At 43.3% G+C, this 13,917-nt stretch overlaps 1 protein-coding gene across 5 annotated transcripts in view; it reads right to left on the bottom strand.

Moving 5' to 3' along the window:
- Nucleotides 1-1,800: 1,800 nt before the first annotated feature.
- The window catches only part of adcy8 (adenylate cyclase 8 (brain)), a 63,186-nt gene continuing 51,069 nt past the window's right edge, over nt 1,801-13,917 (bottom strand). For 2 of the 5 annotated variants that reach the window (XM_054758563.1, XM_054758600.1), the window contains 10 exons: nt 13,340-13,440; nt 13,068-13,269; nt 12,892-12,981; nt 9,915-10,087; nt 9,405-9,483; nt 7,256-7,414; nt 4,800-4,946; nt 4,346-4,438; nt 4,163-4,277; nt 1,801-2,656 (listed from right to left, as the gene is read on the bottom strand). In XM_054758563.1, coding sequence (XP_054614538.1) covers nt 2,157-2,656; nt 4,163-4,277; nt 4,346-4,438; nt 4,800-4,946; nt 7,256-7,414; nt 9,405-9,483; nt 9,915-10,087; nt 12,892-12,981; nt 13,068-13,269; nt 13,340-13,440 — 1,659 coding nt within the window. In that variant the 3' untranslated portion in view covers nt 1,801-2,156. The remainder of the gene's footprint in view (nt 2,657-4,162; nt 4,278-4,345; nt 4,439-4,799; nt 4,947-7,255; nt 7,415-9,404; nt 9,484-9,914; nt 10,088-12,891; nt 12,982-13,067; nt 13,270-13,339; nt 13,441-13,917) is intronic. The other 3 variants (XM_054758574.1, XM_054758582.1, XM_054758593.1) reach the window with 3 other exon arrangements.

Raw genomic sequence — 13,917 nt, 5'->3', positions numbered from 1 at the left:
GCTCACAGGAGGAAGACGTCGTGTTTGATTACAGCTACTAACGCATCACATGATTGAATTATGTTTACTTCCTGTCTAATTAGCATCATAACCTGAGGAGCAGAAGGCTCAACTGTTTCTAATTTCAGATGAACAATGTGATATGTTATGACATTTTTATTTCAGCACAAATTCATCAAAAATCATAAATGCGCAGCAACAAGGCATCACTAACAGCAACCATGTTGAATTAGGCGTGGGCCACAGGTACCATTGTGGATGTTGGACACATCAGAACCACGAAGAGCATCACAAACTCCCCACCCCAGCTCAGCTGCTTCATTGGCCTGGGAGCTTCTTCCGTGATGGTGATTGGTTGCTACGGCGACGGCGGTGCTGCATCTCGCCTAGCAACAGGCAGAGTGCAGGAAGGAAGGTGTGGGGGTGCTCCCATGTGCTGGAATGGAGGCAACAACATGGGAGGCCATATGAACACACACACACACACACACACACACACACACATCCATACAGTTGTCTACACTGTGCAGCATCTAGTTTAGTGACTGACTTTTTGTGACGTTTAATCGAGAAAAAGATGATTTATTAAAGGGAACGAACGTCCATGCTGTTGTAAATGTTTGCTTCCTCTATTCTTATCCACTAATTAGTTGCTTCAGGCTTCTGATTGGCTAAACAGGTTCCACGGTTAGCGGTTGTGGCGCCACTTGTTGCTTTGGCATGGACTTGACAGCCTGTGAGGAAAAGTCCTGCTGTGTGGACATTCCTGGAGACGTGGTCTCATTTTCGACGTGCGCTGTCCCATTGTTAGCTTTTAGCATCATTTTAATGAGTGTCTGCTATAGCTTTTGTCCCTGTGGACCCATTTGAGCACTTTCTGGCTCCACAACGACCCGGCCGGACTTGTTGCCTAGCAACAGGCTGCAAGCTGCTTGTGTGGTGGCAGCTCTATGTATGACAAGGTTTCATGGTGAATGTAGGACGCTCGTCTCCGGGGGAAGTGACCCCCAAAACCACGCACACACACATGGCCCAGCGTGAAAGTGAGTCGGTGGCTGATACGGGAGGAAGTGAAAAACCATCTGACATTCCTTACGCATGGGGATTGGTTGAAAGTGTGACGACGTCGTTGAACGTTGACGCCATCTTGCTTTCTGATGACAGAAGAAGAAGCTCCCCCTCTTTCGGCTCGCAGACAAATGACGTGAGGACTTCCGAGGAAAGCGTGAGGGGGAGGACGCTGTCACCTGCTGGTCCAGATGGTGTTTGTCGATGGAGGCAGTTGCCACGGTGATGATTCCTATTTAAAGAGCCACCAGCAGGAAAGAATTCTGGTTTTATTGGCGATACGCCATCTTTGTTTGTGATACCAAATTTAACAACACACACACTGCGTGCGCGTGAAGTACCATGCTGACGGTCGCCATGAAAACTGCCTTCTATTCTGACTCTTTAACGTCTAGCAGAGAATCCATACAGGAGGACGCATTAGACATTTGTCTCTTTTGTGTGTGAGTGTGAACACGCACACACACAAGAGAACACAATGAACATACACACACACGTTACAATATGTGATCCTGACTACTTGACCTGCGCTGATGTCGTGATGAAGCATCAAAAGAGTTCGACAAGATTTTTGCACAAAAAATACATTGAACGTAGAGTGTCTGATGGACGTCTACTGCCATCTGCTGGAAGCCCTCACACACACGCACGCACACACACACGGTCGCCATAGCAACCACGTCTCAACTCTTCAGAAGACACCTGCAGGTAGAGGACAGGAGGAGGCGGTGGTATAAAAAATTAAACAGCTTTAATCATGTCATCGTATATAAAAGAAATACAAAAAAGAAAGATGGACACCGGCAAGGGGGCGGGTTTGCATGTTTAGGGGGCTGAGACAGCAAGGAGACATAAAAAGAGGACATGAAAAGGACAGGAACATCGTCAAGATGGTCTGAAAGGAAGAGTCAAACAGACAGCCATTTAGGGCGCTTGTGTCCTTCCTTTCCTCCCAAAGGCGGAGCTTGACTACAAACATTCATGGCAAGCAACGCCGTGTGTATAGGCGAGAACTGGCGCCACTGCCACAGCGAGCCACCAAGACTCCAGTTCTGAGAATTGGTCCTCGACATGAGCCGGTGGTCACCTCAGGACAGCTCGGACTTATCAGCCGCCTCGCCGTGATGGCTGCCGCCCACCTCGGAGCTGGCAGGTGCCAACAACGTCCTCCTGTTGTAGTGGTGGTGGGCCTTCATGATGCCAGAGTTGTTGTTGTCGTTGAGGATCTGCTTCTGCTTCTGCCGGTTGAGTGACTGGACCAGGCCCAGAACCACGGCAGCCAATGAGTACTGGCCTGTCATCTTGCGTGGCTGCAGGATGAGCGGGTTAGGTTGCACGCGGCCAAGCAGGAAGTGCGTGCGGATCTTGCCCTCCTGCTCGCTGATGCCCTTCACGTAGATCTCGCCTCGGTACTCAAAGGCGAAGCCGCGCTCCTTCAGGATGATGAAGGTCTCCTCTGGGACTTGGATCTTACCGCTCACCCCCGTGCTATCCATGCGGCTCGCCAGGTTCACCGTCTTCCCCCAGATGTCGTACTGCGGCTTTTTGGCGCCGATCACGCCTGCCACCACTGAGCCATGTGCCATGCCTGCACAGTAAGACACTCAGTGAGATGGGTCAGGGACATGCAGTGGGACATGTAGTGAAACACATTGTGATATGAATCAGAAACAGTGAAACATGTCAGGGACATGTCGTGAGACACATTGTGCAAGACAGGGACATGTTGTGAGACACATCGTGAGATGAGTCAAAAACACTGTCAAGTCAGGAACATGTAGTGAGACATAGTAAGACAAGTGAGGGAAATGCAGTGTGACAAGTAGTAAGAAAAGTCAGAGACGTGCAGTACGACACGTACAAAAAACTAATTTCCAAGGTGTGGCAAGTTAGGGACACACATTCACAGTTTTAAAGTTTATAGATAATCAAAATAGTTCATATCATTCAGTAATTCACAATTCAAATCAATATGGCAATAAAGATAATTACACATAATTACTCAATAGTTGTGTCAATAAACTGAGTAATATGTCAGTGAAAATAGCTACATAGTGTTCATTATACATACACTTCATGTATTACGTCCAGTTAGCTTTTGCTATCAAACATTACAGATACTCTATAGGAGAAATTAAAAGGATTATGCAAAAGACAATGCAGCCGAAGTCAAGGCAACATATTAAAAAGCATTCAGCAATGGGCACATTTTGTAGTTCATTGTGAAATAGTTGTTTGACAAACAAACTTGTAGAAAATACATTTCTATAATGGAGTTCATGACGCCAAGCGCAGCCATGAAACGCTAGACCTTTTTTTCTACATAACTAGCCGCTACAAGTGAACTGAACGGATAATTTTTGTTATATTTCAAGGCATCTTACTGCTTAGTTACTTTACCCGTAGTCGGAAAAATAGAGATGAAAGTTGCATCCGTTGCATCCGCATCCGTGTGTGGCTGCGGACATCGGTTCTCCACTTCTTTTTTTTGCCGCCGATGCACAAGAGTGAATCAGGAGGGGTCTTAATGTCAGCTGACTGACGTCATATGGCATCTACAAAGTGATGGTTATGATGTAGGTGAGACGTAACCAACACTACCTTTGCGATAGCCGTAATGGGCATATATGTCCATTCATATCTAACAGTTTTCACATAAAAAAAAAAAAAAACTCTTTTCCAACGTGTGGCAGATTTTATTTGGTGCCATGTGGTGGAAACCCTGGGGGCATGTAGTGAGACATGCAAGAGACAAGTCAGGAACATGTAGCGAGACAACTCAGCGACATGTACTGTAGTGAAACATGTAGTGAGACAAGTCGGACATGTTCTGAGATACATAATGAGGCAAGTCTGGGACATGTCGTGGGATACAAAGTGAGACAAGTCAGCGACATGTAGTGAGACAAGTCAGAAACACACAGTAAGACAAGTCAGGGACGTATAGTGAGACCCACAGTAAGACAAGTCAGAGACATGCAGTGAGACACGTAGTTGATGTCCTGAGATACTGTACGTAGTGAAACAAGTCAGGGGCATGTAGTAGGACATGTAGTGAGCCATATAGCAATTCACATAGTGGAGACATGTTTACCTATTCTCAGTTCAAAGTTGTTGAAGGAGTGCTTGTTGATCTCTTGGATGCTCTCGTTGAGCGCGATGGCGAAGTCGGCCAGCGCACATAAATGGCCCCACTTGTCTTCACACTGCTGTCAAAGGTCAGCAAAGAGGTCAACACAAAGGTCACATGGACAGGCGGTCACGTTGATGAGCTCACCTGTTTCTCAGGTGAAAGACCAGAGACGGCCATGTAGGTGCTTCCAATGGTCTTGATCTTCTCAATGTCCTGGAAACGTTCTTCTCCCAGGAGCTGCGCGTGCACACACACACACACACACACACACATGTTTTGTTTTACTTGAGAAGTCCTCATATCAACACTAGAGGTTCACATGAGGACTTTCCAGAACTTTCTAACACTTCTGATCCATTGTCAAGACGTCTGGCAACATCACAGAAGAAGAAGACGATAAAGTAGAGGATAAAGTAGAAGACAAAATAGAGGACAGAGTAGAATTCAAAGTAGAGGACAAAGTAGAAGACAACATAGAGGACAAAGTAGAAGACAAAGTAAAGGACAAAACAGAAGAAAAAGTAGAATACAAAGCAGAGGACAGAGTAGAATACAAAGTAGTTGATAAAATAAAGAATATAGTAGTAGAGTGTGCCACCTCGTCAAAGTCAGCAATAATCTCGTTGAGGAGTCTGAGACATTCTACTCCTTGGTTGTTCATCTCCGTCTGAGAGTAAAAGTCAGCAAAACCTGGGATGGAGGCAAACATCACCCCCACAGCGTCGTACGACTGCGAGTACAACTCCTGTATACACACACACACACGCACACACACGAACAACATTCTTTTTTTTTTATTAAAGTACAAACGTCATTAAGTATTATTTTATCCTGAAACTTTCCTGAAGTATTGAAGTGGACGTACTGCATCAAATATTTATGTACATCCATATTGGAATGTTCAGTCAGTACATATCTTCCAGCACGAGGGGGCAGTGTTGACTTTGAAGTAAATGAGTCATTCCCATGGAGACACCATGAAGAACATTGAAATAACATCTCCAGTCAACTGTGACGTCAATTATATTTCTTCTTAATCAACATCTTGTCCTCACAAAGACACACTTGAAACTGATCCATGAGTCCATGACACAGTCATCTCAATCACGCTCAGGTTTTATTCTACAAGTAAAACTATTGATTTTCAAAGACAGCGTCAATTCACTGCTAATTAGCGACTAATGCTGGCTACAGTAACAAAAGTGACGTCATGGAAAGAAGTCGCTAAAGGAGGTCACGGATGTATAAAAATATAAAAAGTTAACAACAAAGTCATCAATAATAAAACCATGGCTGATTAAATTGCAGCTTTCGAATGCTTAATTAGGAAGATGTATTCATAATTCATCACACCTTCACCTTTTGTTCGGCAGCACCACAAAGGCGGCGCCCCATAACGACTCGGGCGTGCAAGGATAGGCTGACATTTGACCCCCTGAGCGTGACCGCCGCCCACGCTGCCAAAATGTTAGTTCACAAGCCAGCAGCTTTTCTATTACCGCATTCAACACACAACTTGTTGGTAGATATTACTGATTTTTTTTTTTTTTTTTACCTTAAACACCTTCACTACAACAACACAACCTGGAAAAAAGATTAGAGTGTGTACTACACCATGTAGGAAGTACTTTTACACAACACTGAAAAGATCTTATAGTGTGTGCTCTGTATAAAGTATTTTTAACACTGAGAGTATGCGTTCTGAAGGAAGTACTTTAAGAGGCGAGAACTACATAGTAAATTTCTCTTGGAGTTTAATAAAGTATCTATATACGTGCAAACTATGTAGGAAGTAAAGGAGTGATATGTGTTGTATATGGGAAGTATTTTTGGAAGAGAGAAGTACATGTGTACTATGTAGAGGAAAAAACTATGTGTGTACTATGTAGGAAGGACTTTTAGAGGAGAGAAGTACATGTGTACTATGTAGAATGTACTTTTACAGGAGATAAGTACACATGTAGTATGTAGGGAGTGCCTTTAGAGGAGACAACTACGCATGTACTATTTAGGAAGTACTTTCATAGGACAGAAGTACATGTGTACAATGTAGGGAGTACTTTTGTAGGACAGAAGTACATGTGTACTATGTAGGAAGTACTTTTGGATAAGAGAAATACATGTGTACTATGTAGGATGTACTTTTAAAGGCGAGAAGTACACATGTACTATTTAGGAAGTACTTTCATAAGACATAGGTACATGTGTACAATGTAGGGAGTGCTTTTGTAGGAGAGAACTATGTGTGTACTATATATAAAAAGGAATTTTGGAGGAGAGAAGTACATGTGTACTATGTAGGAAGTATTTTTAGACGAAAGAACACTGAAAATACATTATAGTATGTGCTATGTAGGGAGTACTTTGCGAGGAGACAACTATGTATGTACCATGTAGGAAGTAATTTTAGAGGAGAGAAGTACACGTGGACTACGAAGGACATACTTCTAGAGGAGAGAATTACATATGTAGTATGTAGGAATTACTTTTGGAAGACTATGAAGTGACTCAGCTAAATGACCACATTATTTTTGCTAAGACGTCAAGCTAACTGTACTTAGGGTCTTTGTTGCCATGGTAACAACAGCACGTTGACAGGCTGAGGTTGTCCATGTCAGTCAAAGAGTCAGCAAAGAAGACTCTGTCTTCAGAAGAAGACAGGATGGACAAAAAGGGAAAGTTGCAGCTAACAAGCAGCAGCCAAATCCACCATTTGCTGACTGACAGACAAGAAGAAAACATCCTCTATCGTCACAACAATTTCCGTCTGAGTGATGCTAGCAGTCAATGTCGTCTCCCTGCTTGCTCTCTCAAAAGCAATTAGAGAGTTTTTTTCTTGTTTTTTTCATTCTAGCTCAATAAAGACTGCTTTTGTGTAAACACTGCTGCAGGAATTAATTATCTTCACTCACTGATTAGATTACCTTTCACCCCATCTCCTTTAATACTCCCAATACACATCTCTTCCTTTGTTCTCTGTAGCTTCGCGCTAACAGCCTCTGTGATTGACAACAATCAACAACATGCTAACTAGCTTCAACAGCGTGCACAGACCTCATTATCACGGTCCTTCTCAAGGAAGTGTCTGGCCACATGACTGGGCAGGATGTTCCTCAGCATGTTCTCGTTGTGTTCTCGCAGCTCCTTCATCTCATTGATTTCTTCTTTGGCCTGCACGCGCCACAGGAAGTCCAAACGGGCTGTGTACTCCAGCTGAATGTGGACATGTAAACCATAATTTCATTATGTTAAAAAATAACAACTTCAGTCACTAGTTAACCTGGGCATTGTTTTATTGTTTTTTTAATTCTGATTTTTGAATTTATTATTTTTTAAAATTGTTTTTATTCTGTTATTAGTCTCATTAATTTGGTCCGTTGTTTTTACCTTTCGGTTGTACAATCTATTATTAGGTGTGTTGTGAAGTTTTGTGTTTTATTGGCTGCTGCACAACACTTTGGGCAGATAACTGTTGGAAATGTGCTGTATAAATACATTTGACCTTGACCTCGACCTAGTGCCCCAGTGGCCGGAGAAGAAAACACACACACACGCACACAAAATTCACTGACATTTTGTTAAGAAATCAATGATCAAGGGGAATCTTAACAGTCAGCAATTCGACAATTCGACTGTCAATCTTGCAGCGGATGAGCATACATTTTTACATACAACGTCTTTGTTTTTGTTATTAATACCCCATTTTTATACAAATCCAGCCTCATTTGAAGACAGGCAACAAGTACATACAGCAAAGCCCACCATCTCTTCCAGATTTGCAGTTTTGTAGTTATTATATTGCTCATATCTGGTCTGGTTTAACATCTTACACTCGAGAAGAGCTTTTGGATATTGGATTTTGCAGTACTGGAGTACACACACACCCTCAGCTGGGTGGAAGCGCTCACAAGCGGCGTCAAGAACATAAACAAAGGTGAGGAAGGTGCGGAGGAATACGACCTAAGCTCAAGCTGACACCGCACAGACTCTGCTTACCGAGCATTTCCTCGGTATTGTGTGTTGTGAATAAAACGGACGAGTTATGACTCCACATCACCCGCAGTAAGAGACTTTTGGACTGCAACGTCAAAATTTTCACCGAGACATGAATATTCAGTAGAGTACCAGACAATGCTATTGAGCTAGCCGACCACCACACACTTCGGGCTGAAACCGGCAAAACCAGAGGCGGAAGAATCTATGTGAACTGCTTTCTGTATCACAAAATAGATAAAGGTACTGTTGTTGCACACCTATTATGTTTATTTGTTTATCTGATTGTTTTAACCTTTTTCTTTGAGGTGGAAAAGGTCGCAAATGAGATCTGTTATTTGTAGGGTTCACCGTGAGCGGATTGAATCAGATTCGACTATGAAAATCCTTGGTCGAAGACAACCCAAGAATGATCATCAGTGAAATAAGTCATTTTGTTAGCTTCGTGACATTTGTTGCTAAAATGAGGAGAGGTTTCCTTGTCGACAATGAAGAATGATCAGCTATTGTAATTAAAAACCACAATAAAGGTTGCAATCAAGCAATTTAAGTTTAATGAAGGGGGGCGCCTTGGAGGATTGGAGCGCCTCTCGCAGGCAATTGGTGGAAACACTGTTGTGATTAACGCGACTGTCAATTAATTCGAATCACCAGAGCATATTTTCTGTGCTTCTAATTAAGAAGGCGCAGTCTTGTGGGGGCTTTTCGGTGGGTCTTTAACGAGGCCCATTACTAAGCAACCTTCATGCTTCCATTTTGAAAAACCTTCCTATGAACATTTGAGTTTTTAATGGCGGCAAAATAGGAGCGCTGGGAGAGATGAGGTGTGAATGGAGCACTCGGCTGGCGTGTAGCGCTTCAGGCTGGCTGCCATCGTAGTGGCCTCTGCCAAGCAGGCGGGGGAAATCAATATGCCGCTGGATGACTTGAAATGGGGCCACAAAGGACCTTCAATTACGCTCATGTGGCCTCCATCTCGGACCACTAAAACATCAAAGGTTGCCATTAGCAATGTGATGGCGCCCATGTGAGACCACTTGCTTTGAGTCTTCAACAGCTACAATGGCTGCTATTTCTAATGCTCTGACCCTCTTAGGTGGTGGTCAAAATATTACAAACAGCAACAACAATAAAAATATTGTTAATGACAAGCTCTCTGACAGTGTCAATCAATACATCACAGTCGTGTTGACGTGTTGTGTCACGTCACCTGCTGGCCATGGTAGAAGACGGCCAGGAGGAACATGGCCATGAGAAGCAGAGATGTCTCTTTGGTGCCCAGGAAGTTCCTGTGAAGACAAAAACATCTTTATACCTCCTCATCATCTTCTTTCATTTAAAGTAGAACACAACAACAAGATGTAATGTATTTCAAGCTTCTCCTCCTCCTCACTACTTGCCACAGTGACTTTTCTGCTCTCCCAGAACGACTTGAGCAAGTAAAGCGTCTCTGAAGCGTTGCTATGGCAACATTCATAAGTTGTCAAAATAAAGGTCACCTTGTCCTATCACCATCATCATCATCAACACCATCACCCTGCAAGATGAAACTTGCAGCGTGAAGAAAGGTCAACGCAGCTGCTGACTCCCGTCCGTTCTTACTGCTAGTAATCCTGCACTAACAGTAAAAGCCTTCATTTTCTAACACAGAATGTTATGGTGACGGCACGGCGTGTCCAAGCAGGGTGTGGCGCTGATGTCGTCACAGCAACGTGCTCACTCTGTGTTGTCGTGGACAACGTCGTAGCGCACGAAGAGCGAGGCGTAGAATGTTTCAGTGAGCAGCGAGTAGACGGCCACCATCACCAGCAGCACGGCCAGCTTCAACACCGAGTTGAGACGCAGGAAGACGGCGCACGTCACCATGGCCAACACCCCCGTGAACACAAAGTACTGGACAGGGAGACAAAGAGGGCGTGGCTAATTATCATACTTTACAATGAAAGTAGCCTGTATTAAGCGTTATACATCATGTTGTGTTAGAACATTAGTATCGCAACATTAACAACAGAGGGCATCATGTCTTCGTGATCAGGTGACTGCAGGGAAAGTCACATTAGAATGTTCTATTTGCTAACATAGAATAAAGAATAAACATTTCAGTCACTTTCTTTAACACTTCAGTGTCTAAAAAAATCCATTAAAAAACAGTTCAGTCACAAATGTGTGACACATCCAAGAAAGACATGTTGATAGCATGATGATAAGGCGATAACAATGTGACGATAATATAATGATGCCGTGATAACATGATGATGGTGTGGTGAAAACATCATGGTAATATGCTCGTGTGAAAGCATGATAATGACGTGATGACAATAACATGATGGTGTGATGACAAACTGATGGTGATGATAACATGATGATAACATGATAATGGTGTGATGATAAGGCGTGATGATAACCTGAGAATGGTGTGATGTTGGTGTGATGTAGCGTGATGGTAACATGATGATGATGTGATGATAAAGTGATGATAATTTGATGATGGCATGACAATAATGTGAACATAATGATGGCGTGATAATAATATGGTAACATGAAGATGACGTGATAATGTGATGATAATGCGATCAAGTGATAACGTGATGATAACATGATGATGATGTGACAATATGATGATAATATGATGATGATGTGATAACATACAGAAGAGTACAAAGTTCGAAAGAGGAATACATTTGCATCACAAAAATGCCTCCTCAGACCTCACAATTGCGCAGCGTTACTATCTCTCTTTCGTTGTATCACTGTGTGCTGTCGCCTGTCCACTGTTGTGTATGTGTTCCACAGAGTTTATATGAGCGGATGAAGACACCAGAAGCCACGTCTCCATCCGCTTTGGAACACATACACAACAACGGACAGGCGACAGCGTGCAGTGATACGACGGAAGAGAGAGAGTAACGTTGAGCAATTGTGAGGTCTGATATTTTCGAGGAGGCATTTTTGTGATGCAAATGTATCACTCTTTTGAACGCATATTGCTTTGAGAAGCCAAACTCTTTACTTAAGTGGCCCCACCAACTAACCGGAACTACATTCCTCATCACCAAAATCCAACCAGAACTCGGCTCATGGGACAAAGTGGGGGGTAAATCACTGTTGATGCACTACACTGCTGAATTGTCATACAACTTCATGTCAAAAAATCTGAACTATCCCTTTAATTGGTTGAAGACCCGAATGTGATAAGTGAATTTCCACAAAGTAGGATTCCTTATTTAGAAATGAAATATTTTCATAGTTCGAACTTAGAAAAGCTGGTTACGACCTTCTAAATACAGTTCACACTCGATTTACCCAACATAAGAAACTTAATAAGAGTGATTAAGCCATCCATCCAGCCATCTTCTATACCGCTTCTCCTCTTTAGGGTCGCGGGGGTATGCTGGAGCCTATCTCAGCTGACTTCGGGCGACAGGCGGGGTACACCCTGGACTGGTCGCCAGCCAATTGCAGGGCACATATAGACAAACAACCATTCACACTCACATTCATACCTATGGACAATTTAGAGTCACCAATTAACCTAACATGCATGTTTTTGGAATGTGGGAGGAAACCGGAATACCCCGAGAAAACGCACGCACGCACGGGGAGAACATGCAAACTCCACACAGAAATGGCCCAGGGGAGAATCAAACCCAGGTTTTCCTGATCTCCAGACTGTGACTGTGTGGCCAACGTGCTAACCACTAGACCAGGGGTCACCAACGTTTTTTCTTGTGAGAGCTTCTTTTAGAAAATGAAAATGGCCACGAGCTACTCATTTTTGTAGAAATGATTTCCATACCTTATTTCAACCCAAACAGATCAAATATGCTTGTTTTACCAAAACATTCACAAAATGCTGGTATCCACAACTCACATTTTATGTCTCAGAATACTTTTCTTTCTAGTGTTCTCACATTATTAACTGAAAACCTGAATGAAAAGCAGGCCTGCGGGCACCTCATGTGGTCGTGGGGGGCTACCTGGTGCCCACGGGCACGACGTTGGTGACCCCTGCACTAGACCACCGTGATTAAGCCATTTAAGACATAAATAAGACTTGCTCGTGTGTGTTGCTGTAAATGTGTTCCCAAAGGGAGCAGAGCGAATGGCGGACAGAAAGTGACGTCAGGGGTTCATAGTTGAGATTCAGCTTGCCGTGGGTTAGGTCTGCAACAGTAGCCCGTGTTTTTATTCAATATTTTTATGAGAGATTATTGTGCCTGTTGTGAGATCATTCAAAGCTGCAACAAAAGGCTGTTGTTCCGGTGATTGCGTGTTTCACCGAACATTACAGTAACATTACTGACACATAGTGACTAGTGTCGAATGCTATGTCAACGTCTTTGAATGCTCCTTTTGAATGCCTTATATGTGTATTTCAGCTCATTTTATGCTTGAAAATGCTTAATTTAGACAAAAAAATCATCATCTTAAATATACATATGTTTTGACAAATAAACTATAGTATTAGTAATAGTATAGTAATAGTAGTCAACCACAAAACAGCATGATTTAATAATTATGTGATAGAGTGAAGCAGCGAAATTCGAATTCGAATTGTGTAACGATAAAGTCATTGAAACATGATAACACGCTAATGTGAGGATAACATGATGGTGGCCTGACGGTAGCGTGATAAAACTATAACGACGTGATAACGTGATGATAACATGATGGTGACGTGATGATGGTGGGGGTACCTCTGGGTAGAAGCAGATGTCAGCGATGGAGGTGGACTGGTTGTAGGTTTGGTTCCTGAAGGTGTTGGACTTGTCAAAGTCACACCACAGCTGCCAGATATGAACATTCAGCTGAACTTTCATTCTGATAATAAAAAGACATCTTTGCTGGTTTTCACGGATCACTTAGTACTCACGATGTTGATCATGGCTGCCAGGAAGTTGATGAGGATGGAGACGAAGATGATGACGTTGCGGGCGGCGTAGGTCTCGTTGATCCAGCAGCAGGCTTTGCGAAGAACTAGCGGCAGACACTTGTAGTCCTCAGCCGTGGTCACCAGGACCAGGCAGCAGTGCAGGACGATGAGGACAGAGAACTGGATCACCATGGTGACCATCCTGCACACAAAGATCACATGACCAACAAACTGTCTCTCCAAGAAGTGTCCCTCCCACCATGTTGTTTTACCTGGCAGATGGAAGAAGACTTTGGATGGTGGTGATGAAGAGGAGCACGATGAAGGCGCACACCAGGTTGGACTTGAAGACCTCGTCCCTCATCTGAGAGTACTTCACCGTGAAGGCGGGAGGAGAAGGAGGAGGAAGAAGAAGAAGAGCGATAGGAGGAGGTGAGGGTGAGACAGGAGGCAGAGCAACACGCAACACATCCAACACGCCACGTTAGCTTGTTAGCACAGATGCATGCCACGCTTCAAGCACAAGCGTTAGAGAGAGACAGGAGCTAGAGGGCGAGCGGCGGGGTTGTGAGGCCATTAGTCATGTGCTCGTTTGTCTCATGACTCTAAGCACTTTTTAGTTTTAATGTTAAATATGACATAGGACTGTCATGTCAAGATAGGTTAGCTTAGCTAAACTTTTTCCAGCGAGGGTCACATACATAAAAATCTAAAAAAAGATGTGTGGGGCACTTTGGTACATTTTGCACAACAAGATGCTAAAAGCAATCCATTATAAACATTTTAGGTTAGCTGACAAAGCAAATTACTGTAATATCTCACAATATATCTAATTAATAATTAAGCTAGT

This window comes from Dunckerocampus dactyliophorus, chromosome 2 (assembly GCF_027744805.1).
Source record: "Dunckerocampus dactyliophorus isolate RoL2022-P2 chromosome 2, RoL_Ddac_1.1, whole genome shotgun sequence".
In the NCBI taxonomy this organism is placed as follows: domain Eukaryota; kingdom Metazoa; phylum Chordata; class Actinopteri; order Syngnathiformes; family Syngnathidae; genus Dunckerocampus; species Dunckerocampus dactyliophorus.
The sequence above is the reverse complement of the archived record's forward strand: the minus strand, read 5'-3'. Positions and strand labels throughout refer to the sequence as shown.